Source organism: Callorhinus ursinus, unplaced genomic scaffold (genome assembly GCF_003265705.2).
Source record: "Callorhinus ursinus isolate GAN/ISIS: 27379988/994484 unplaced genomic scaffold, GSC_fseal_2.0 scaffold11, whole genome shotgun sequence".
NCBI classification, from domain to species: Eukaryota; Metazoa; Chordata; class Mammalia; order Carnivora; family Otariidae; genus Callorhinus; species Callorhinus ursinus.
In genome coordinates this window covers 12,304,893-12,331,870 of record NW_027397073.1, presented here as the reverse complement: position 1 = coordinate 12,331,870, position 26,978 = coordinate 12,304,893, and the positions used below count along the sequence as shown (strand labels likewise).

General features: G+C 39.3%; 1 protein-coding gene across 3 annotated transcripts; it reads left to right on the top strand.

The window, feature by feature from the left end:
- The first annotated feature begins 12,224 nt into the window (after window positions 1–12,224).
- Window positions 12,225–20,677, top strand: SERPINB13 (serpin family B member 13). Of its 3 annotated transcripts, XM_073897967.1 has the most exons (8): window positions 12,225–12,389; window positions 12,886–12,954; window positions 14,300–14,320; window positions 16,108–16,236; window positions 16,627–16,744; window positions 18,154–18,296; window positions 18,506–18,661; window positions 20,273–20,677. In XM_073897967.1, the coding sequence occupies exons 1-8, from the start codon at window positions 12,225–12,227 to the stop codon at window positions 20,675–20,677; spliced, it is 1,206 nt and encodes a 401-aa protein (XP_073754068.1). The 3 variants fall into 3 exon arrangements, with proteins under 3 accessions (XP_073754068.1, XP_025742521.1, XP_073754069.1); XM_025886736.2 differs by lacking the exon at window positions 14,300–14,320 and having other exon boundaries at window positions 12,886–12,942; XM_073897968.1 differs by lacking the exon at window positions 14,300–14,320 and having other exon boundaries at window positions 16,117–16,236.
- Window positions 20,678–26,978: the final 6,301 nt, after the last annotated feature.

Genomic DNA, 26,978 nt, shown 5'->3' with positions numbered 1-26,978 from the left:
TCTCTAGTATATGGCTTTGTTCTAGTCTCCTGCCTGCTCATTCTCTCCCTTTTTTTTCTTTTCTTTTTCTTTTTAAATCCTCTTCTTTCTTTTCTCAACCAACTTCTTATCTTATCAATTCCTTTTATAAAATCTTTTATAATTTTCATCTTTACAGTCATATTCCATCCCTTCATCGTATTAACCCTTATTTTTGCACATATATAAGTTTTTCTTTCTTTAAAATTTTGGGAGGCACTTTCTTCTAACAGACCAAAATACACCCAAAATCTCGTGTGTGGCACTGATCTATGCACCAGCCTGATCATATTTGATCATGTTCTGTTTGTTTGTTTTTATCTTTATCTTTTTTCTTTCTTTCCCTTTCTTTTCCCCCAGTTTCAGGTCTTTTCTGATTTGTTTAGTGTATATTTTCTGGGGACGTTGTTACCCTGTTAGCATTTCGTTCACTCATTCATCTGTTTTCCTCTGGACAAAATGACAAGACTGAAAAAATCACTTCAACAAAAAGAACAAGACACAGTACCGACTACCAGGGACCTAATCAATACAGACATTAGTAAGATGTCAGAACTAGAGTTCAGAATGATGATTTTAAAGATACTAGCTGGGCTTGAAGAAAGCATGGAAGTTATTAGAGAAACCCTTTCTGGAGAAGTAAAAGAACTAAAGTTTAACCAAGTCAGAATCAAAAAGGCTATTAATGAGGTGCAATAAAAAATGGAGGCTCTAACTGCTAGGATAAATGAGGCAGAAGAGAGAATTAGTCATATAGAAGACCAAATGATGGAAAATAAAGAAGTTGAGAAAAAGAGAGATAAACAACTACTGGATCATGAGCACAGAATTTGAGAGATAAGTGATACCATAAGACAAAACAACATTAGAATAATTGGGATCCCAGAAGAAGAAGAAAGAGCGAGAGGGGCAGAAGGTATATTGGAGCAAATTATAGCAGAGAACTTCCCTAATTTGGGGAAAGAAAGAGGCATCAAAATCCAGGAGGCACAGAGAACCCCTCTCAAAATCAATAAAAATAGGTCAACTCCCTGACATCTAATAGTAAAAGTTATGAGTCTCAGAGACAAAGAGAAAATCCTGAAAGCAGCTCGGGAGAAGAGATCTGTAACCTACAATGGTAGAAACATTAGATTGGCAAGAGACCTATCCACAGAGACCTGGCAGGCCAGAAAGGACTGGCATGATATATTTAGAGCACTAAATGAGAAAAATATGCAACCAAGAATACTATATCCAGCTAGGCTGTCATTGAAAATAGAAGGAGAGATAAAAAGCTTCCAGGACAAACAAAAACGAAAGGAATTTACAAACACAAAACCAGCCCCCCAAGAAATATTGAAAGGGGTCCTCTAAGCAAAGAGAGAGCCTAAAAGTAACATAGACCAGAAAGGAACACAGACAATATACAGTAACAGTCACCTTACAGGCAATACAATGGCACTAAATTCATAATTTCAATAGTTACCCTGAATGTAAATGGGCTAAGTGCCCCAATCAAAAGACATAGGCTATCAGATTGGATAAAAAAACAAGACCCACTGATATGCCGTCTGCAAGAGACTCATTTTAGACCCAAAGACACCCCCAGATTGAAAGTGAGAGGGTGGAAAACCATTTACCATGCTAATGGACACCAAAAGAAAGCTGGGGTGGCAATCCTTATATCAGACAAATTAGATTTTAAACCAAAGACTGTAATAAGAGAGGAGGAAGGACACTATATCCTACTTAAAGGGTCTGTCCAACAAGAAGATCTAACAATTGTAAATATCTATGCCCCTAACGTGGGAGCAGCCACTTATATAAGCCAATTAATAACAAAAGCAAAGAAACACATCAACAACAATACAATAATAGTGGGGGAATTTAAAGCCCCCCCCGACTGAAATGGACAGATCATCTAAGCAAAAGATCAACAAGGAAAGAAAGACTTTAAATGACACACTGGACCAAATGGACTTCACAGATATATTCAGAACATTCCATCCCAAAGCAACAGAATACACATTCTTCTCTAGTGCCCATGGAACATTCTCCAGAACAGATCACATCCTAGGTCACAAATCAGGTCTCAACTGGTACCAAAAGATTGGGATCATTCCCTGCATATTTTCTGACCACAGTGCTTTGAAATTAGAACTCAATCACAAGAGGAAAGTTGGAAAGAACTCAAGTACATGGAGGCTAAAGAGCATCCTATTAAAGAATGAATGGGTCAACCAGGAAATTAAAAGAATTAAAAAATTCACGGATACCAATGAAAATGAAAACAACTGTTCAAAATCTTTGGGATGCAGCAAAGGCGGTCCTAAGAGGAAAGTATATAGCAATACAAGCCTTTCTCAAGAAACAAGAAAGGTCTCAAATACACAACCTAACCCTACACCTAAAGGAGCTGGAGAAAGAACAGCAAATAAAGCCTAAACCCAGCAGGAGAAGAGAAATAATAAAGATCAGAGCAGAAATCAATGAAATAGAAACCAAAAAAAAAAAAAAAACAAAAACAAACAGTAAAACAGATCAACGAAACTAGGCGCTTGTTCTTTGAAAGAATTAACAAGATTGATAAACCCCTGGCCAGACTTATCAAAAAGAAAAAAGAAAGGACCCAAATAAATAAAATCATGAATGAAAGAGGAGCGATCACAACAAACACCAAAGAAATACAAACAATTCTAAGAACATATTATGAGCAACTATATGCCAGCAAATTAGATAATCTGGAAGAAATGGATGCATTCCTAGAGATGTATCAACTACCAAAACTGACCCAGGAAGAAATAGAAAACCTGAACAGACCTATAACCACTAAGGAAATTGAAGCAGTCATCAAAAATCTCCCAACAAACAAAAGTCCAGGGCCAGATGGCTTCCCAGGGGAATTCTACCAAACATTTAAAGAAGAATTAATATCTATTCTTCTGAAACTGTTCCAAAAAATAGAAATGGAAGGAAAACTTCCAAACTTGTTTTATGAGGCCACCATTACCTTGATCCCAAAACCAGACAAAGACCCCATCAAAAAGGAGAATTACAGACCAATATCCTTGATGAACATGGATGCAAAAATTCTCACCAAAATACTAGCCAATAGGATCCAACAGTACATTAAAAGGATTATTCACCATGACCAAGTGGGATTTATCCCTGGGCTGCAAGGTTGGTTCAACATCCACAAATCAATCAACGTGATACAATACATTAACAAAAGAAAGAACAAGAATGATATGATCCTCTCAATAAATGCCGAAAAAGCATTTGACAAAGTACAGCATCCTTTCTTGATCAAAACTCTTCAGAGTATAGGGATAGAGGGTACATACTTCAATATCATAAAAGCCATCTATGAAAAACCTACAGCCAATATCATTCTCAATGGGGAAAAACAGAGCTTCCCGCTAAGGTCAGGGACGCGGCAGGGCTAGCCACGCTCACCGCTGCTATTCAACCTAGGATTAGAAGTCCTAGCCACAGCCATCAGACAACAAAGAGAAATCAAAGGCATCCAAATCGGCAGAGAGGAAGTCAAACTCTCACTCTTTGCAGATGATATGATACTTTATGTGGAAAACCCAAAAGACTCCACCCCCAAACTGCTAGAACTCACACAGGAATTCAGTCAAGTAGCAGGCTGTAAAATCAATGCACAGAAATCAGTGGCATTCCTATACACCAACAACAAGACAGAAGAGAGACAAATCAAGGAGTCGATCCCATTCACAACTGCACCCAAAACCATAAGATACCTAGGAATAAATTTAACCAAAGAGGCAAAGGATCTGTACTCAGAAAACTCTAAAATACTCATAAAAGAAATTGAAGAAGACACAAAGAAATGGAAAAACGTTCCATGCTCATGGATTGGAAGAACAAACATTGTGAAGATGTCAATGATACCTAGAGCAATCTACACATTTAATGCAATCCCTATCAAAATACCACAAAAGAATGGAACTTTAATCTAAAGAAATGGAACAAATAATCCTAAAATTTGTATGGAACCAGAAAAGACCCCGCATAGCCAGAGGAATGTTGGAAAAGAAAAGCAAACCTGGCGGCATCACAATTCCAGACTCCAAGCTCTATTACGAAGCTGTCATCATCAAGACAGTATGGTACTGGCACAAAAACAAACACATCGATCAATGGAACAGAATCGAGAGCCCAGAAATGGACCCTCAACTCTATGGTCAACTCATCTTTGATAAAGCAGGAAAGAATGTCCAATGGAAAAAAGACAGTCTCTTCAACAAATGGTGCTGGGAAAATTGGACAGCCACATGCAGAAGAATGAAACTGGACCATTTCCTTACACCACACACAAAAATAGACTCCAAATGGTTGAAAGACCTAAACGTGAGACAGGAGTCCATCAAAATCCTAAAGGAGAACACAGGGAGCAACCTCTTCGACCTCAGCCACAGCAACTTCTTCCTAGAAACATCGCCAAAGGCAAGGGAAGCAAGGGCAAAAATGAACTATTGGGATTTCATCAAGATAAAAAGTTTTTGCACAGCGAAAGAAACAGTCCACAAAACCAAAAGACAACCGACAGAATGGGAGAAGATGTTTGCAAATGACATATCAGATAAAGGGCTAGTATCCAAATCTATAAAGAACTTCTTAAACTCAACACCCACAGAACAAATGATGCAATCAAGAAATGGGCAGAAGACATGAACAGACATTTTCCCAGAGAAGACATCCAAATGGCCAACAGACACATGAAAAGGTGCTCAGCATTGCTTGGCATCAGGGAAACCCAAGTCAAAATCTCAGTGAGATATCACCAGTCAGAATGGCTAAAATTAACAAGTCAGGAAATGACAGATGTTGGCAGGGATGCAGAGAAAGAGGAACCCCCCTACACTGTTGGTGGGAATGCAAACTGGTGCAGTCACTCTGTAGAACAGTATGGAAGTTCCTCAGAAAGTTGAAAATAGAGCTACCATGTGATCCAGCAATTGCACTACTGTGTATTTACCCCAAAGGTACAAATGTAGGGATCCGAAGGGGTACATGCACCCCGATGTTTATAGCTGCAATGTCCACAATAGCCAAACTGTGGAAAGAGCCAAGATGTCCATTGACAGATGAATGGATAAAGAAGATGTGGTATATATATAGATGTGTATATATGTATATATATATATAGATGTGTGTATATATATGTGTGTGTGTATGTACACAATGGAATATTATGCAGCCATCAAAAGGAATGAAATCTTGCCATTTGCAATGATGTGGATAGAACTGGAGGGTATTATGCTCAGCAAAATAAGTCAATCAGAGCAAGACATGTATCATATGACCTCACTGATATGAGGAATTCTTAATCTCAGGAAACAAACTGAGGGTGGCTGGAGTGGTGGGGGGTGGGAGGGATGGGGTGGCTGGGTGATAGACATTGGCGGGGGGTATGTGCTATGGTGAGTTCTGTGAATTGTGTAAGACTGATGAATCACAGACCGGAATTTTTGGACTAAAAAGGACTAAAAATGACACGACTTTAGGAAGGCTATGTTTCTGGATTCAAGAGTACCCTCTCCTGTTGGTATATAGTAAAGCACAGCTTATAAAACAAATGGTGCCTTCTTGCTCTGCTTGTTGATCTGAATTATGTGCACAGATACTTGAAATGAGGTGACTTCCATTAAACTGATGGAACCGTTCCACCAGAAGAGTAAATATTGGTAAAGAGAGACTAACTCATTATGCAGAGATTTTATGATCATCTTTCTAAAAAATCCAGATGAGTTAGCTGACAGTTTACCAAATAAGAAAGTTCTTCAAGATGGTTAGTTAGCTAGTTACCCAAAATTAAAAAAAAAAGCCTTCTTATACACCAGTAATAGCTATTTGCAAGTTCGACATTTCAGTTAATTCATTGCATTTAATTCTATTTGAGATTTTCCTGTTATTCATTTTTTTATTTATAGTACACATCTCCCCAGCAGAATGTCAATCTGATGAGAGAATGGATCTTTTACATCTTTTTTTTAAAGATTTTATTTATTTATTTGAGAGAGAGAATGAGATAGAGAGAGCATGAGAGGGGGGAGGGTAAGAGGGAGAAGCAGACTCCCTGCTGAGCAGGGAGCCCCATGTGGGACTCGATCCTGGGATCGAGTCAGGATCATGACCTGAGCCGAAGGCAGTTGCTTAACCAACTGAGCCACCTAGGCGCCCCAATGAATCTTTTACATCTTATTCATTGCTGTCTCTCGGTTCTTAAATTGGTATCTGACACAGAGAAAGTGCTCAAATAATACTCGTTGAATAAATGAATGAATGGAAAAACCAAAGACTCTATTCACAAGAATATCAAAGGTATAAAATATTTATGAATAAGTCTAAAATACATGAGCTTCTGTGTGATGAATAACACAAATACATAAATATCAAAAATATAAACATAGAGTTCATTGATTTGTCAGTGAACATCCATGCAACCACTGTCCAGGTAAAAAAAAATATATATATAACATTATCTTTACCCCAAAGCGCCCCCCCATCCTTTGCATCACTTTCTAATTTTTACTTTCTTAATCTTCTTCAAAATATAACCAGTATGCTGACTTGCAGTGCTATAGTTTAGTTTTGTCTGCTTTTGAACTTCATATAAATAGAATCATACAGTCTATATTCTTTTGCGTTTGGCTTCTTTTCTTCAATATTGTTTTTGATGCTCATCCATTTTGTCATCTATAGCTTGAGTTCTTTCCTTGTCATTGCTGTGTAGTATTTTATTGTGTGAATACACCATAATTTATGTTTATGTTCTACCATCATATGTATCTCTTGGTGCCCATGAATGCACATTTCTGTTAACAATTTTGTTAAACTCACTTTTAAATTCTTATAATGTATGTGTCAATTTCTCTGTGTATGATAATTTTATTTTGGTTTGGGTCTTGAAACTTAATTAATCATTTAATCGCCTTGTCACATTTGTTGAATTCTCCATTTTTTTCCTATTCTTTCCCTCCAGTCCTGGTTCAGTTTTGAATGGGAGCAGGAATAGTGGGCATACTTGTTTCATTTTTGTTTGCAAAGACAAAACTGGTTTTCCATCTCTTTGTTTCTCTATTCCTTTCTATCTATCTATAACCTCTACTGAGGGACATGTAAGATGAACATAGTCTTGGCTCAGTATGTGAAGATGACAATTTCTCCCACGTGAATGTATCTGTTCTAAAGGTTCCGATCTAGGGCGCCTGGGTGGCTCAGTTGGTTAAGCGACTGCCTTCGGCTCAGGTCATGATCCTGGAGTCCCGGGATCGAGTCCCACATCGGGCTCCCTGCTCGGCAGGGAGTCTGCTTCTCCCTCTGACCCTCTTCCCTCTCGTGCTCTCTATCTCTCATTCTCTCTCTCAAATAAATAAATAAAATCTTAAAAAAAATAAAGGTTCCAATCTAAATCCCTGGGGGAATTTCCATAGACCTTGGTAAACTGGTGGAAAAGCTCCTTTAAAGGAGAGTATGTGCAAGAATTGCCAAGGAATGTTTAGAAAGCACAAACAGTGAGAGAGCTTGCTTGGGCTAGATATGAAGACACGTAGTCTTGGTCAGCTCCCCTAGAAGCAATGCTGCAGACAGGGGTTCTTGTTCAGGGAGTTTTCTGGGTGAGGAGGAGAGGGGAGGGTTTCCTTGAGAGAAGCACGACAGGGAAGGGAAACCTGTTCATCAATCGTGTGGTCTCAGCTAGAGATTGGATTCACTCTGATCATGTGGCCGAAGCTCTGGAGGACAAATTACACTACAAAATCAGTCCTGTCTTGATGCAAGGGGGCTGTCCCGTCCTTTTATATCATTATGCCAGTGAGTCACAGCTGAGGTGTGCCTGGGCCAGGAGGGGTGTGCTGCATGGCTCCCATTTGAATTGTCAGCTGAACATCAGCTGGGTGACAGAAGTACTGGCTAGCAAAGGGAATCTGGTTGGGACCCAGCAGCAACCATTACATTATAGGCTTGGGGAAGAAAAGTGTCACATGCCAGTATCAGTCACAGATGTGCAGAGGTTGTGCCAAAACTTGGGATGGGTGGGGAACCCCCGAGTACTCTGGCTCAGGGCTTCATTATTTTCATGTCCTCACTCAGAAGCATTGGAACCACTTTTATGGTTTCTAATTATCAGTGTTATTTTCTACCTTTGGGACGGTTTTGATACTAGGAGGAAGGGGCTGATGAGACAGAAGGTTAGGGAGGGGTCCAATGATTGGAGGCTGTGATGACATTGAAGATTAGGTTTAGGAAGAACAAGAATGAGAATCTATAAACAGAGGGGGGAGTTTCGGGGTCCAGTAATTTCCAGTAGGAGCAGTTCCTGGTGGTGACGACACCCAAAGTGTGACCATGTATGTGGATCACAGAGGAGAGGGAAGGGGAGGGTCAGGAAAGTGGGAGATGCCGCCAGCATGGACTGTGAAGATATACAGAGGAGTGGTGGGGTTGGAGCAGACAGGAAGAACTTGCATGTGCACAGTTGTGGGTGGGGGGAAGATGTGGTTGGGGAAAGAAGGGGTAAGTCTCTAAAGGGAACACTGAAGGTGATTGAAGGAAGAAAGTCTTTGGAAGGTGCTAGAGCAGGACACTAGGCATGGGGACCTTGCTTCCTGATCCCGAGATGTGAGTCATTGTCCCAGGGAAGACTGTGGGATGTGTGGTCCTCAGGGGAAAGCCAGGCCTCCCTGTGAAAATGCCTGGTAGAGGAAATGCCTTAGGAAAAAGCGGAGGGCTTGTGGAGGTAGCCGGACCATAGAACAGGGGGTCTAGGGTCACAGAGAAAGGAATTAGAAGACATATACTGATAGGGATGTTCAAACATAGAGCATTATTGACAACTCAGATTTCATACCATTTTAAAGAAAATCTTCATTTCAAGGGCATCCAGGATTAACTCCATAACCAAGTGCTGATTCTTTCCAAATCTTACCCCATTGGTGTATCTCTCAGTGACAATGAGAAAGTAAAATTAATTAACTACTGTTTTGAGTTGCTTGAAGAGCTGTAATCAGAATATTAAAAAACAGAAGGCAAACTGTAAGTGTTGAGACTGGCACATACATTACCCGTGCCCCTAAAAGGTTCATCACTGAGCTGCTTCCTTAGGCAGACGTGCAGGTGAGAGGGAAGAGCTAAGATGCCCTTCTAAGATTTGTTTCTTGGCAACGATGACAAATTTTCACACCCTTTACGCAAGACTAAAGCTGAGAATAATCCAAGCGCTCTTTATTTTTTTATTTCAATTCAGTTTAACTAACATATAGTGTATAATTAGTTTCAGAGGTAGAATTCAGTGATTCATCAGTTGCATATAACACTCAGTGCTCATTACATCAGGTGCCCTCCTTAATGCCCATCACCCAGATACCTCACCCCCCTCCCACAAGCCTCCCCTCCGGGAACCCTCAGTTTGTTCTCTATAGTTAAGAGTCTCTATAGTTTGCCTCCCACTCTGTTTTCCTCTTATTTTTCCTTCCCTTCCCCTTTGTTCATCTGTTTTATTCGTTAAATTCTACATATGAGTGAAATTATATGGGATTTGTCTTTCTCTGATTGACTTATTTCGCTTAGCATATTACCCTCTAGTTCCATCCACACTGTTGCAAATGGCAACATTCTTTTTGATGGCTGAGTAATATTCCATTGTACATATACGCCACATCTTATTTATCCATTCATCTGTCTATGGACATCTGGGCTCTTTCCATACTTTGGTAATTGTGGGCATTGCTGCCATAAACATTGGGGTGCCTATGTCCCTTCAAATTACTATGTTTGTATCCTTTGGATAAATACCTAGTAGCAAGTACTGCTTCTTTAATGGACCAGTAGAGATGGTAGGGATGCCTCAGGATTAGCAGGACAAACTGGAATTTGGAGATGTATTTCTTATTGAGTTTTTTTTTTAAATAGTGTTGTTTTCCTGAAATCAGTGAGCTTGTTGGATGTTTATGAATTATTGGTCCTTAGCCCAGTGTTTGGTACATAGTAGACATTCACCAAATGTTTACAGAGTCAACTAAAATGAGGGACTTCATAATTCATGGAAAGAATGCTTGAGAACAAGAGTGCAGTGTGTGTGTGTGTGTGTGTGTGTGTGTGTGTGTGTGTCTCACTACTTTTTCTGCTTCTTTTCTAGCAAGATAGTTTTCTTTCATTCTTCTTTGCATTTGACATCTCAAAATAATGCAACTGCTAAGTTTACTTTATTGCAGAGACTGGGCTTGTCAGGACACAACCCTGAACATCCATGGCAAGTAAAGTATTCATTAAATCAGATCTTCATCAGCCTATAAGCCAGTGATTTCCAACCTTGGCTGCACATCATAATCACCTGGGGTGATAAAAATTCTGATGTCTGATTCTTATCCTAGAAAATGCTTGCTTAAGTTGTCTGGGCATCGTTTTTGTTTGTATCTAAGATGGAGAAACAGTGTTCTGAACAATTCTTTCCAGAGGATCCTCAAGATCATTGAGGATGAAGACCTTTCACAGTCTCTCCACTGGGTCAAAATTCATTTGACTCAGCCATTTGGGTCCTGGGTTGAGCTCCTCAAGTCTTATTTTCCTGTCTGGTTGATTTTTATCTCTTTATGCTTGGTCCTCCAAAATCCTTTATAAGGGATTTTGGAGAAGTTAGAATTTAAACTCTATTCCTCTATGTCGTAAGGTGCACCCTTTTTGAGTTCACAGAACAATTACTGACAACAAGTGCATAACTTCATGGCCATGAGTGGAAGAAATAGGAAACCCAATCCTCAGTTTTGTCAAAAACCTTGCATGTTAATTTTTATTAGGGAAATAGTCATTGAGAAACCAAAGGTTGTTTCACTGGAAATGCAACGATAATGACTAGGGAGAGGCGGAGAGAGCACTATAAATTAAAGATCTCAACAACTCATGTTACACATGCTTCCTGGTTCTTTGCTCAGCCACCTCCGTCTCTCCAAAAACCAGGTAAGTTCTTTCTTCGGCTTCAACTTAAGACTTCTGTTTTTTAAGAACACTGATGTTTGTTTATTTGAAAGAAGTACTTTTGTTATGCATAGTTTTTGTTGGGCTGGTTTTATTTAATACAGAGCCTACACAGCCATGTAGTGACAATGTATCATCATCTTGTTTGACAGTAATTTGATTCATTTTATTTCTCAGTTAACTTGCAAGGAATCCCTGCAAGGCAACTTGGGGTTGAAATGGAAGTTTTAACAGCAGATGTAGAATGCCTTAGCAGGGATGGGCCTTTGATGGCCAAACCCCTTCAAAGTATTTAGGCTTGCAGAAAATTTTATTCTGCATTAATTAATCTCATTCTTGTTTTAGGATTTTTCTGGAAACCTTTATAAACTAGTTATAACATAGCTGCTGGGGAGGAAAATATAAAATGTGTCTTAGCTTATTTTGGTAAATATTAATTGCTCTTAAAAATTATTTCTTTTTGTGTGAGATAACAAAAGTAACATGAACTCATGGTATGAGCCTGAAACAATATAGAGAAGTATAGAAAAGAAAACACTCTCGCCCCTACTTAATAATCCATGGCAAAGAGACATATCTTTGCCCTTCAGGGAAAATTCAGCCCAGAGTCAAATTTTCATGCAGTTAGGGATCGGGGTTTAAGAGAATTAATGTATCCTGCCACTCTCTGCACGAGATCTTGAGAAATAGAAAGTATCAGAGAAGGAGCAGCTGTTGGCTTTATTATTTTAAGGCTGGATTGGAGAACACTGCTTGGACCTGAGGTCAGCAGGGATTCCTAGGCCTTCCACTGGTCTGATCATGGGCCAGCAGCTGGACAGCTAGACAGGAACAGGCAAGGGCTGGGCCTGCCGGGGGTGGGGGAGGTGGGTGCAGAGATTGGCACAGCAGGAGGCAGAGTGCAGATATAGGCAGGCTCTGGCAGAGAACAAGAGAGAAGGAAACCATTTAGGCATTAACCCCACTGCCTGGGGAAATGAGAACAGAAACACTGTATGCTGCTGGATTGATTCACATCTTCTGTCCAGAGAAAGCCAAGAGAAGGGGGAGAAGCAGACAGCAGTGAGTTTTCCCTGGGAGGATGAAAATCTCTATTTTCTGAATCAATGCAGGGAGAGGAAGAGAAACAGAAGGGCTCCTGTGACATAAAGCAATTCAAACAAGTGAAATGTTCTCGTTTGGTTCTGATTGTTGTTGTTGTTCTAGATCTTGCTGGAATCTTCATGGATTCACCTGGTGCAGCATACACTCAGTTTGGGTTTAATCTCTTCCAAAAGCTGAATAAAATACATGATGGCAACATCTTCTTTTCCCCCGTGGGCATTTCAGCTGCCATTGGCATGCTCGTCCTGGAGGCCCGAGGAGTCACCGCAGTCCAGTTACAGAAGGTAAGGAGCCTCCTGTTGCTGTCCAGCATGGGCTCATCTCTGGGGGCTGCCCTCCAGCATTACCTTGAAATGGGGCTGAGAAACAGAGAATGTGTATGAAGACACAGAGGAATTTCAGATCTGTCAGGTACGTCCTCCTCATTTTCCAAATATCGCCATGCCATCTGCTTCTTGGTGCTTGAAATTCCTTTGAGCGGGGGCTGAGCAGCCTTGTCCAAAGTCATTAACCTCATAATTAAAGATAAAGCATGAAGAACAGAACCTACTGGAAGAAGTTGTGAAATCCCTAAGAGGCTATAAATGACACATCAAAGATCAATACATGAATGGCTAAACCACTGTAGGTGAGATCAATGGGCAGTTGAGACCTTTGTGTGATTTTGCAAAGGAGAGACATGTTACCTGTTTACCGCTGAGATTTCTTAAACATTTTACTGATTCTGTGTGAGGGTTTCTCTATTCTGACCACAACCACACTATTTTCTGTCCCTTCCAGATGCTTTTCTCTGAAAAAGATGCAGAGAGCTCAAGAATCAAGACCGAGGAAAAAATGGTGAGGAGACAGGTGTTGCAACCTTCAGGATGGCTGCTTTGTTGACGTGGGCTCCCTGGGAAAATGTGCAGGAGAGCTAATAGTTCATACTTATTTTTAGGCAATTGCAATCCCTCCAGCCAAGGAGGGTTGCTAGTATTATATAATAATAAACCCTTAATATTAAGAGGAGACTTTTCAAAAAAAAATGTATTTATTTACTTTAGAGAGGGGGAGAGAGAGCACGAGCCAGGGGAGAGGGAGAGGGAAAGAAAGAACCCCGCAAGCCGGGCATGATCTCAGGATTCTGAGATCATGACCCGAGCTGAAACCAAGGGTCAGACGCTCAACCGACTGAGCCTCCTATATGCCCTGAGAAGACTTTAACTTTAAAGCACATCGACCACTCTGATGTAAGTGCCCATGGACTGCAAAGTCCCTGTGGCAGAGTGAATGGGTTTAGGAGTTAAACAGATTTGAGTTCAAATCCTGACTCAGTCACTTAACAGCCATGCTACTTTGGGCAAGTTATTTTCTTTGAGCCTCCATGAAGTGTCCAGTGGGGCATCTGGAACACATTGGTGACTCACCCAGTAATAACGGCGGTGGTAGTAGGCAATACTATTACTACGTTCTATTTTTATTTTAAAGCCCCCTTCCTGATATTTTATTTTAAAAATATATTAGCACAGGACCACTGACTTCTTAGGGTCTCTTCCAGCTCTAGGGTTGTAGTATCCCTTACATAAAGGACAATCTGCTCAAATGTGGGGAAGTTCATAGGTCAGGGCTAGCATCTGGAGATGGTTAGAACTCTCAGGAGGGGCACATCTGCCTGACAGTAGTCATAGCTCAGTCCCAGACGCTCATAAAATCATGGCTCCAATCACCCAGCAATACGAGCTGTTCATTTCACAATCCCACATGGCCAGGCTGTCTGGTTGGGTCAGCGGTGTATGTGGAGAGTCAGGCTTCCTTATGAAGTTTGTACAATAGAATTGGGTCAGACAGTTCCTCCACTGTCCACTCAGTCAAGGAGCACAATTGCTTTCAGAGCCTTCTCCCTCCCAAGCATAGTAGCCTGTACAGAATCTTTGTGGGAATTAGAAAAAAGGACACCCCTTTGGACAGGTGCCCACTCCTGGCTTGGTGATGGGGATGAGGGTTGAATTTCAGCTTTGTGCAGGACACAACCTGTATGGCTCTGCATAGCAACTCTGTCCATACCTCAGGACTTTTCTGTGAGTCACAGAGGTACAAAAAAGAATGGAATTACTGACTGAAAGGATATTAGGACTGGGGACTGTCTTGGAGGCCATCTACTCTAATCTCTCTCTCTTTTTTTAAGATTTTATTTGTTTATTTGACAGAGAGATAGAGAGCACAAGTAGGCAGAGAGGCAGGCAGAGGGAGAGGGAGAAGCAGGCTCTCCGCTGAGCAGGGAACCTGATGTGGGACTCAATCTCAGGACCCTGGGATCATGACCTGAGCCGAAGGCGGCTGCTTAACCGACTGAGCCACCTAGGCGCCCCTCATCTCCTTTCTTAATTGATGAGAAAACAGATGAGTAGAATGAGCTGCCCAAAGACAAGCCAGATGTACATTTGATTATCACATGAATTCAGAGTATTCTGAACCTTGCTTTTAAAAACTGAATTTCAAGATTTTAGTATGAGGTCTTGATGATTTCAAGATTTGTTGAAGGAAAACTGCTTTACTACTCACAACACTTCCGACACCAAATGTGGGTTTTTTCCCCTCATGTTAAACAATTGTGACATTAACTGCCTGGAGTCAGAGCAGACCCCAAACATTAAGGGCTCCATTCCATGAGACTTGCCCTACTTCAGATGCCAATTGCAAGGAAGTGAGTTCCCAGATCACCCACACTTCTGTCCAACTTGGCTACAAATCAGAGGATCCCATTACCTCCTACTTAGTTTTGATAATTTGCTATAATGGCCCACAGAACTCAGGGAAACACTACTTTACTGTAAAGGATGCAAATGAACAGCCAGATGAAGAGATATATAGGGTGAGGTCCCAAATTGTCCCAAGAGCAAGAGCTTCTGTCACTGTGGACTTTGGAGTGCACCACCCCCCCAGCACATGGATGTGTTCACCAACCCAGAAGCTCGTTAAACACTGTAGTTCAGGGAATTTTATGAAAGCTTTATCATATAGGCATTATCAACTATTAGCTCTATCTCCAGCCCCTCTCCTTTTCCTGGAGGAAGGGAGATGGGGCTGAAAATTCTAAGCTTCTAATTATGGTTTGGTCTTTTCTGGAGACCAGCCCCCACCTTGAAGCTGTTCAGGATCCCACCAAGAGTTGTTTCATTAGAACAAAAGATGCTCCTATACCAGGAAATTCCAAGGGATTTAGGAGTTCTGTGTTAGGAACTGGGATCAAAGAGCAAATATTAAAACAAAAGATGCTCCTGGTACCCCTATCACTCAGGAAATTACAAGGCTTACGAGCTCTGTTAGGAATTGGAGAAAGAAGCCGAATATACATTTTTTTTAATGTCACAGATGTAAAATATCTTGTTAATTTTTATATATTATTTTTGAAATGATTTATAATACTTAATATATAGTTATGTATTATAGTTATATTAAAATGATGTTTTAGATAGATTTGGTTTGGTAAAATATAATATTAAATTTGATTTCATCTATTTCTTTTTACTTTTAAGAATGTAGTTACTAGAAAATTTAAGATTATACATATGTGGTTCACATGCATTATATTTCTATGGGACATTACTTGTCTATAGTATATATCTGGGAGGTAGGGCTTATGTATGTTTGACTTCATTAAATATTAAATTGTTTGCCAAAGGGATTATACCAGTATCTATTCCACTTAGCAGTGTACATTGGCCCATTTCATACTGTTGTACAGAGAGAGTGGGACCTGACCCCACTGGCCTTGAAATCCCTAGTCATTGATATTCATGCGCAGTTGACACTTGAGTAACATGGGGTTGAATGGCACAGGTCCACTTAGATGAGGATTTTCTTTGGATAAATAGAACACAGTACTGTAAATGTATTTTCTCTTCCTTATGATTTTCCTAATAACATTTTCTTTTCTTAAGCTTACTTTATTGTAAGAATACAGCACATTATATATATATATATATATATATATAAAACACATATCTTGTTTTGATTTTGAAGATTGACAAGACAGAAGAGATACATCACCAATTCCAAGAGGTTTTGGATGAGATAGGCAAACCCACTAATGATTATGAACTAAAAATAGCCAACAGGCTATTTGGAGAAAAGACATACCTCTTCCTTCAAGTAAGTTTTGCTGAGTCCACCACATCTGTGAGTGGTATTCATGAATGGCCAAAGGCCCTTTTAGGACTGTGGGTCCTGGAGGCATGCTGCCTAAGCTGACTCTCTGGCTCAGCCCACATCACAGGGTGTGTTACCCTGCCTGTCCTCCAGACATCCAGACCTTTGGCAGCTTCTTTTTAATTCTGGTGGTTTAATTCTGAGTTTTGCCTTAACCCTATTGCACCTGCAAAAAATGTGCATGGAAGTACTCAAAGTGATTTGCCCAGGTCCTAAAATTCCCTGCTAACAGTGTTAGTCATCTTAATGTAGATACACATTTATTTAGAGATGTAGGAAATGGATAGATTGAATTTTCATCCTTTTTCTATTCCTTCTCTGTTCCTTCTAAAGAAATACTTAGATTTTGTGGAAAAATATTACCATGCTTCTCTGGAACCTGTTGATTTTGTAAACGCAGCAGATGAAAGTCGAAAGAAGATTAATTCCTGGGTCGAAAGCCAAACAAATGGTAGAGTATGGATCTGTCATTTAACACAAAACACTTCTTGAGTACCTGCTCTGAGAGAAGACCTGAGCTTGACACTGCATGTGGGACCAAGGTGCACAAGCTTTTGGGGGGTGCGGACCTGAGATAAAGTTTTCAGGGTTAGAGGGCAGCACTGGGCATGAGGAGTGGGAAAAGACACTACAGATGGTGGAATGGTCTCAGCAAATGGTAGAGAGCCAAGGGGCACCAGAGAGGGACCACAGGAAGCCAACTTCATGGAAAAACACAGTGGAGACTGACTTGCACATGACTGTGGTTTGCGATATCTTTGAGGCTCCTAAAACTGGACTAATGTCTCTGTTGGGTTCACATCTTTTCCTTTATATCAGATCCTTCCTTTCTGAGTCTGGGTCCATAAGTGGAAATGTCACAGTGGTTCCTTTCTCTTTGTCAAGTGAGAAACATTCAGTCTCCTCCCATTAAGACCTGCTTTACTACCTACAGCTGGGGCTGCCCAGGCTTCATCTCCACTCGAGTGTCATGCAGGGGTGATTACAACTTTCAGCCCCATCCACAGCAGAGAACTTGACAGAGCCCTCACTTCATCCTCCCTCCTTATCCCTTAGTAGGAGGCAAACGCACAGGAAATACCAGACAGGACTATTAATATGGAAATATGCTTTGGGGAGCAAAAGCTGATACTTTAGTGTTAGAGTTTCAGAAATATTTTTTTTTAAATTCCACTTGTCAGGAAGACATTATTATTTCACAGTGCATTTTTTGGTCTTCATACTTAGTCCAAAAAATGAAATAAAATTTGGAAGAGCAGGAAAAAAGAGGGCCTATCAAAGGGCTGATTGAAGGCAGTATTCCGTGTGGGATAGGCTAAACCCAGAGACAAAAACACTAGCTCCTTTTCCGATACTATAAAAATCACTAAGTTTTGGGTGGTAACTATATCAAATGGGTAAAAATAATAACAGCTAACACTTACTGAATGCTTCTTATGAGCCAGGTAACATTATAAGTGTTTTATACATATTAAGTCATCTACTCCTTGCAATAAGTCTATGAGGCAGGTTTTATTCCTGTTTTACAGATTTGGAAACTGAGGCACAGCGAGCTTAAATAACTTGCCCGAGATTCCTCAACCCGTAAGAGGCAAAACTGGATGCTCACAGAGGCAATCTGATCTCAGTGCTTGAACTCTTAACCATCACACCTCAATTTATCCAATGGGATAAATAGGCGATGGGCAAAGTGAGAACCTCCCTACGATTCTGCCAGCAAACCTTTTGTCGGCAAGGCATTCAGGTGCTGACCTGGCTGAGTTTTTAATGATGAGTCAAGTCCATCTGCATCATATCTGCCATGCATAGCACTTGTGGTTTTGAAGATGGGCCAATTTTGTTGTTGTTGTTCGTTTGCAGAAAAAATCAAGGACCTGTTTCCAGATGATTCTCTAAACAGCTTCACCAAGCTGGTGCTGGTGAACATAGTTTATTTTAAAGGGCAATGGGACAGGGAATTTAAGAAAGAAAATACCAAGGAGGAGGAATTTTGGCTGAATAAGGTATGGTCCTTAATTTATTTATGTGATGTGATTACACATGGAATGTAAAATCTAAAGTCATATTTGAGCAAATGTCCATGGTAGATAGCAAAGTTGACTCTGAGGCTCTAATCTTTAGCATTATTTTGTGTGGAGCTAATTACTTTGGTGAGCTAACTTGGTTGTCTTATGCCTCTTTTGACATGGCATGCTCTGGTACTTTGTTGCAGAGTACAAGCAAATCTGTGCCAATGATGACACAGTGCCATTCCTTTAGCTTCACTTTCCTGGAGGACTTGCAAGCCCAAATCCTGGGGATTCCATATAAGAACAACGATCTAAGCATGTTTGTGTTGCTGCCCAATGACATAGATGGTCTGGAGAAGGTAAAACCTTGCATCTCCCCCCATCTTGCTTTCATTTCCTGAGGCTCTGCATCCCAAAGCTTGTTTCTGGGTATGCCTGGAAACAGGGCTTCTGTTAGGGAGCTGGTGTCTGGCAGTGCCAAGCAGAAAATACTTCTCGTTCTGTGCAGCAGCTATAGATGGATGTCTAAAGAGGAACATTAGATGATATCAAGTTTATTGAAAACAACCAATAACTAAAATATTTGGGGATGAGCTAAAATGAACATTTAATGTCATATGGGAGTTCTAAAGATCAGCCACCATTCTGAGAAATGGTATGATCTCTATGGTTGATCTCTATTTCTTTTTCCCAGAAAATTGCATTTGCACATACAGCAAATTTTGCATCCTGTTCAGCAGGCTATTAGACCTCCTGAATTTCTTTCTTGGGCCTTTAATTTCTTTTTAAAGATTTTATTTTTTTTTTGGAGCAGTTTTAGGTTTACAGCAAAATTGAGAGAAAGGTACAGAGATTTCCCATGTATCCCCTGGCCCTACACATACACACCTTCCCTCATAATCAACATCACTTACCAGAATGGTAATTTTTTTTTTTTTTAAGCACGGATGAACCTGCACTGACACATAATAATCATCCCAAATCCATAAGACCTTTAATCTTGAACCCCTTGACTTAGTCCCTTTGATTTAAACTTAGACTAAGATATCTCCTAGAATGGATCCAGTACATGGAAGTACTCAGTAAATGATAGATACTATATTATTATAATACTAGATTGTGTTCTGCTGCTGTGAATCATCTCTAGTAGCATTATACGTTGGAAAACTTTGGGACAGCAAAATGGCGATATGTATGAAAGCTTTAAGAGTATTCATACTCTGACCCCCAAATCCCAGTTGTGGGGATTGCCTTAGAGAAATAATTCAAAAGAAAAAAATTGCCTTTCTGAGTGAAATCAATGATTTCTGCATTAAATACACTAGGATACCTAGTTTGAAATTCATCATCATCATCGTAATTGTTATTTTGGGATCCACATTATCTATCAGCATCTATCATGCTGGATACCATGAGATGACTGTAAAGTGAATGGATGAATATTTGGCAAAATTTATCAGCTCGATGGACTTATTATCTATCAGTTTGAAGATATTCAGGAGAGATACAGACTTGTGAAAAAGTTTACATTAAAACAAGTAACATGGACATTCACTGTGATTGCAACTATGTAAATATATATATTATATAATATAAATTATAGCATTTTAATTATATATAATTCATATAAATATACAACTTAATATATATAAATTATATATCACATATTCATAAAAGACTATAGGGGAATAGTAAAAAATGGTATGTATTAGATGGATAGAATAAGAACTTATTTCTCATCTTTAAAGATTCATTTAATACTATTGAGTTTTCACATATACACAGATAATTTAAATAAAGAAGTAAAAGACAAGTGCCTGCTATATAAAGACAAGAGTCTAGTGAAATAAAATTTCTACTTTTATTCATTATTAAAATAAATATTTTCTAATTGATACAAATCAGTGTTACAGTGTTTCAACTTTGTATTGCTAACCATACCGCCTTCCCCTCCTTTTTTTTCTTAATAGGTTATAGGTCAAATAACTCCAGAAAAACTAATAGAGTGGACGAGCCCAGGGCATATGGAAGAAAGGAACGTGACTTTGCACTTGCCCCGGTTTGAAGTGGAGGACGGTTACGATCTGGAGGCTGTCTTGTCAGCCATGGGGATGGGAGAAGCCTTCAGCGTGTGCAGAGCTGACTATCCCGGGATGTCCTCACCCTCCAGGCTGCATGCGCACAAGTTCCTGCACAGGTCCTTCGTGGTGGTAACCGAGGAAGGCACTGAGTCTTCGGCAGCCACCAGTGTGGGCTTTGCCCTCACCTCAGCCCCGGGTTGTGAACATTTTCATTGCAATCACCCTTTCCTGTTCTTCATCAAGCACCAGGAGTCCAACAGCATCCTCTTCTTTGGTAGATTTTCTTCTCCTTAGGATAGTCATTGCAGAAAACCAGTGTTGGAGTATTATTAAGACTATGGAAAGAGCCCAGTCTTTGAAAAAAAATTGTTTTACTTGCTTGCATTCCAATCTTACCATCAAAATCGATGATTTAATGACTGTAATAGGGGGTGTTGTGTTTATAATTCTCCTTCAAAGTGAAATGTCCTTTTGTTTGTGCCACATATAAAGTGAGTTAAATCAAGGCTCATTAGTAATCTCCTGTTGATTTCTTCTGAAAGTAAATCAACTTCTTGTAGTTTTGTGCACTGATGGCAAGAAACAGACTCTTCAGTAAAGACTATAGATTAGTGTTTCTGGGAGTTGCTCTAGTTCTAATAGTGTGACATAATACACAAATAAAATAAAACAGTAATTTACTCAATTCACATGTTATGTTTTTCTTTCTCAGAAGACAGTGTGGCCAACTGCACAAAATTTAGACGCACATTAGCAAAACATAAATTAAAGCTTAAAGTCAGAACAAAATAAAACAGGTATCAGACAAAGAGGATTCCCATATTTTCACCCTCTCTTCTAATGAAGTATCTTATCTGTTGTCGGTTGTGTAAGCATTTTGATATTGTGGAACAAATGTGATTTTGAGAAGCTAAATATTGTAGCTGATCACTATTTGTACCCTGTCACTTTTTAAAATGACAGTAAATATCTGGAATGACTTTTAAAAGAGTGTTTTCTTTCTTTTTTGCCCATTTACGTATTTCTGGTTATTTTGCAAGTGAGCTGTGGGCACTACAAAAGAGTATTTTCTTGAAGATGCTGTTTGAGAGGCTCTCAATCTATTGCCAATGCTCTTTATTATGGGCCTATCCAGTTTTATTTTTTCAGTTTTTAACAAGATCCCATTGCTGACTTATTTTTTAACAGCTCCTTTGAGCTATAATTTACCTACCATAAAATTTACACATTGTAAATTTACAATTCAATGATTTTTGTTAAATTTCTACAGTTCGGCATCTATCACCATAATCCAGTTTTGGAACACTTCCATCATCCTAAAATGTTTTCCTTATGTCTGTTCTCACCCCCAGTCCCAGGCAACTATTGATTTGTTTTCTGTCTTTATAAAATTTTCTTTGACATTTCATATAAATGGAATAATAAAATATGTAGTTTTTTGCATCTGACTTCTTTCACTTGGCATAATGTTATCAAGGTTCATCCAAGTTATAGCATAAATCAATACTTCACTCTTTTTATGGCTGAGTAATATTCTATTACATGGGTATTTCAGATTTTGTTTATTCATTCATCAACTGATGAACATTTATATTGTTTCTACTTTTTGGCTTTTATGAATAATGCTGCTATGAACATTTTGTATACAAGCCTTGTGTGGACATATATTTCCATTTCTCTTGGTATATACCAATGAATGGGATTGCTGGGTCATATGGTGTCTTTATGTTTGTCATTTTGAGGAACAGCCAAATTGTTTCCCAGAGTAGCTGCAACCATTTTACAATCCCATAGCAATGTATGAGGGTACCAATTTCTACTCATCCTTGCCAATACTTGGTATCGCCTGTTTTTAAAATTTTAGCTGTCCTATGGTTGTAAAATAATATCTCATAGTTTAATGGTGTCTTTTGAAGTGCAAGTAGAGTCTAACAAATCAATATTATCTTTGAAGGATAATGCTTTTGGTGTGTTTGAGAACTCTTTCCCTAAATCAAGTTTACAAAGATTTCCACCTGTTTTCTTCTAGAAGTTTCACAGTTTTAACCCTTCCATTTATTTTTTTTATTTTTAATTTTTAAAATTTTTTATTGTTATGTTAATCACCATACATTACATCATTAGTTCTTGATGTAGTGTTCCATGATTCATTGTTTGTGCATAACACCCATGCTCCACGCAGAATGTGCCCTCCTTAATACCCATCATCAGGCTAACCCATCCCCCCCCGTCCCCTCTAGAACCCTCAGTTTGTTTTTCAGAGTCCATTGTCTCTCATGGTTCGTCTCCCCCTCCGACTTACTCCCCTTCATTCTTCCCCTCCTGCTATCTACTTCTTTTTCTTTTTTCTTAACATATCTTGCATTATTTGTTTCAGAAGTACAGATCTGTGATTCAACAGTCTTGCACAAGTCACAGTGCTCACCATAGCACATACCCTCCCCAATGCCTATCACCCAGCCACCCCATCCCTCCCACCCCCCACCACTCCAGCCACCCTCAGTTTGTTTCCTGAGATTAAGAATTCCTCATATCAGTGAGGTCATATGATACATGTCTTTCTCTGATTGACTTATTTCACTCAGCATAACACCCTCCAGTTCCATCCACGTCGTTGCAAATGGCAAGATCTCATTCCTTTTGATGGCTGCATAATATTCCATTGTGTATATATACCACCTATTCTTTATCCATTCATCTGTCGATGGACATCTTGGCTCTTTCCACAGTTTGGCTATTGTGGACATTGTTGCTATAGACATTGGGGTGCACGTACCCCTTCGGATCCCTACATTTGTATCTTTGTGGTAAATACCCAGTAGTGCAATTGCTGGATCGTATGGTAGCTCTATTTTCAACTGTTTGAGGAACCTCCATACTGTTTTCCAGAGTGGTTGCACCAGCTTGCATTCCCACCAACAGTGTAGGAGGGTTCCCCTTTCTCTGCATCCCCGCCAACATCTGTCATTTCCTGACTTGTTAATTTTAGCCATTCTGACTGGTGTGAGGTGGTGTCTCACTGAGGTTTTGATTTGGATTTCCCTGATGCCGAGCGATGTTGAGCACTTTTTCATGTGTCTGTTGGCCATTTGGATGTCTTCTTTGGAAAAATGTCTGTTTATGTCTTCTGCCCATTTCTTGATTGGATTATTTGTTCTGTGGGTGTTGAGTTTAAGAAGTTCTTTATAGATTTGGATACTAGCCCTTTATCTGATATGTCATTTGCAAACATCTTCTCCCATTCTGTTGGTTGTCTTTTGGTTTTGTGGACTGTTTCTTTCGCTGTGCAAAAACTTTTTATCTTGATGAAGTCCCAATAGTTCATTTTTGCCCTGGCTTCCCTTGCCTTTGGCGATGTTTCTAGGAAGAAGTTGCTGTGGCTGAGGTCGAAGAGGTTGCTCCCTGTGTTCTCCTTTAGGATTTTGATGGACTCCTGTCTCACGTTTAGGTCTTTCAACCATTTGGAGTCTATTTTTGTGTGTGGTGTAAGGAAATGGTCCAGTTTCATTCTTCTGCATGTGGCTGTCCAATTTTCCCAGCACCATTTGTTGAAGAGACTGTCTTTTTTCCATTGGACATTCTTTCCTGCTTTATCAAAGATGAGTTGACCATAGAGTTGAGGGTCCATTTCTGGGCTCTCGATTCTGTTCCATTGATCGATGTGTTTGTTTTTGTGCCAGTACCATACTGTCTTGATGATGACAGCTTCGTAATAGAGCTTGGAGTCTGGAATTGTGATGCCGCCAGGTTTGCTTTTCTTTTCCAACATTCCTCTGGCTATGCGGGGTCTTTTCTGGTTCCATACAAATTTTAGGATTATTTGTTCCATTTCTTTAGATTAAAGTTCCATTCTTTTGTGGTATTTTGATAGGGATTGCATTAAATGTGTAGATTGCTCTAGGTATCATTGACATCTTCACAATGTTTGTTCTTCCAATCCATGAGCATGGAACGTTTTTCCATTTCTTTGTGTCTTCTTCAATTTCTTTCATGAGTATTTTATAGTTTTCTGAGTACAAATTCTTTGCCTCTTTGGTTAGATTTATTCCTAGGTATCTGATGGTTTTGGGTGTAATTGTAAATGGGATCGACTCCTTAATTTCTCTTTCTTCTGTCTTGTTGTTGGTGTATAGGAATGCCACTGATTTCTGTGCATTGATTTTATATCCTGCCACTTTACTGAATTCCTGTATGAGTTCTAGCAGTTCTGGGTTGGAGTCTTTTGGGTTTTCCACATAAAGTATCATATCATCTGCAAAGAGTGAGAGTTTGACTTCTTTGCCAATTCGGATGCCTTTGATTTCTTTTTGTTGTCTGATTGCTGTGGCTAGGACTTCTAATACTATGTTGAATAGCAGTGGTGAGAGTGGACATCCCTGCCGCGTTCCTGACCTTAGCGGGAAGCTCTGTTTTTCCCCATTGAGAATGATATTGGCTGTAGGTTTTTCATAGATGGCTTTTATGATATTGAAGTATGTACCCTCTATCCCTATACTCTGAAGAGTTTTGATCAAGAAAGGATGCTGTACTTTGTCAAATGCTTTTTCGGCATTTATTGAGAGGATCATATCATTCTTGTTCTTTCTTTTGTTAATGTATTGTATCACGTTGATTGATTTGTGGATGTTGAACCAACCTTGCAGCCCAGGGATAAATCCCACTTGGTCATGGTGAATAATCCTTTTAATGTCCTGTTCGATCCTGTTGGCTAGTATTTTGGTGAGAATTTTTGCATCCATGTTCATCAAGGATATTGGTCTGTAATTCTCCTTTTTGATGGGGTCTTTGTCTGGTTTTGGGATCAAGGTAATGGTGGCCTCATAAAATGAGTTTGGAAGTTTTCCTTCCATTTCCATTTTTTGGAATGGTTTCAGGGGAATAGGTATTAATTCTTCTTTAAATGTCTGATAGAATTCCCCTGGGAAGCCATCTGGCCCTGGGCTTTTGTTTCTTGGGAGATTTTTGATGACTGCTTCAATTTCCTTAGTGGTTATAGGTCTGTTCAGGTTTTCTATTTCTTCCTGGGTCAGTTTTGGTAGTCGATACATCTCTAGGGATGCACCCATTTCTTCCAGGTTATCTAATTTGCTGGCATAGAGTTGCTCATAATATGTTCTTATAACTGTTTGTATTTCTTTGGTGTTGGTTGTGATCTCTGCTCTTTCATTCATGATTTTGTTGATTTGGGTCATTTCTCTTTTCTTTTTGATAAGTCTGGCCAGGGGTTTATCAATCTTGTTAATTCTCTCAAAGAACCAGCTCCTAGTTTCGTTGATCTGTTCTACTGTTCTTTTGGTTTCTATTTCATTGATTTCTGCTCTGATCTTTATTATTTCTCTTCTCCTGCTGGGTTTAGGCTTTATTTGCTGTTCTTTCTCCAGCTCCTTTATAACCCTTCCATTTAAATCCATGGTCCATTTGTGTGTGTGTGTATGGGGGGGAAGGTTAAGGGTCTAAGTTATGATTTTTTTGACTATGGATATATAATTATCACCGTATCATTTATTAAAAAGACAAAATTTCTGCACTGAATTATCTTGATACCTTTATAAAAATTAATTAACCATAAATATAAGGTTTTATGTCTGGGGTCCCAATTTTGTTCTATTGAACTATATGCCAATAATGACAATACCACAATGTCTTGATTACTGTAATTTTGTAATCAGGGAGTAAGTACTTTGTTCTCTTCAGAATTGTTTTGGTTATACTAGGTCTTCTGCATTTTCATATAAAATTTAGAATCAGCTTGTCAATTTATTTAAAAAGCTATTGGGATTTTGATAGGAATGGCATTAAACTTATGGACCAATTTGCTCAATATTGAGTTTTCCAATCCATGAACATCAAATGTCTCTCCATTTATTTAGTAATTTCCTTTCTTTCAGCAATATTTGATAGATTCAAGTGTACACATCTTTTTTTTCACGGAATTTAGACAATTCTTGATGCTATTGTGAATGGAATTATTTTCTTAATTTGTGTATCAAATTATGTTGTATACCTTAAATGTATACAATTTTTATTAAAAATAAAATAAAGAATAAAAAGAAGCATGAATATAAGATGTTTAAAGGAATTTAAAAGGGGGTGGAGTGTTAATGGACGTTTTGTTGAGTGATACTTTTTCTAATGCAGAAGAACTGTATCAGTTGAAGAACGAGAAATCCATATTCACGAAATCTCTGAGCATTTGGGACCAGATACCTTCTTAAGGCTTAGTATGAGAAGGCTAAACCAGCTCTGCTCCTTCCAACCACCACCTGATGGCCACTAAATAAACTGAAGTATACTTAAAAAGGCAAGGCAGAAAGAGAGGTGATTTATCTAAGTTATGAATAATAAAGCTTTAGGAAGAAGTACAGTGGCTCAAAATGCAAGTAGGGGTGTGCTGATAGGGAAACAGATATGACAGAGGTATCACTAACCATAGTTGTGGTTTAGGGTCTTGATTGGTGCTTGCCCACCAGCTACAGTTGTGGGGCCTCTTTACTCCAGACATCCTTGACGAAATGTTCAGGATCTCTTTTTTTGGTTTTACAAGTGTCTTCAATGGAGCTGGGCATGTCTACAAGTAGACGACCTTGGGGAGGAA

Coding starts and splice junctions, on each gene's coding strand:
- SERPINB13 (XM_073897967.1), top strand. CDS start 12,225: ATGGATTCACCTGGTGCAGCATACACTCAGTTTGGGTTTAATCTCTTC. Junction 12,390..12,885: donor CCGCAGTCCAGTTACAGAAG/GTAAGGAGCCTC, acceptor TGTCCCTTCCAG/ATGCTTTTCTCTGAAAAAGA. Junction 14,321..16,107: donor GAGCACAAGTAGGCAGAGAG/GCAGGCAGAGGG, acceptor TTGATTTTGAAG/ATTGACAAGACAGAAGAGAT.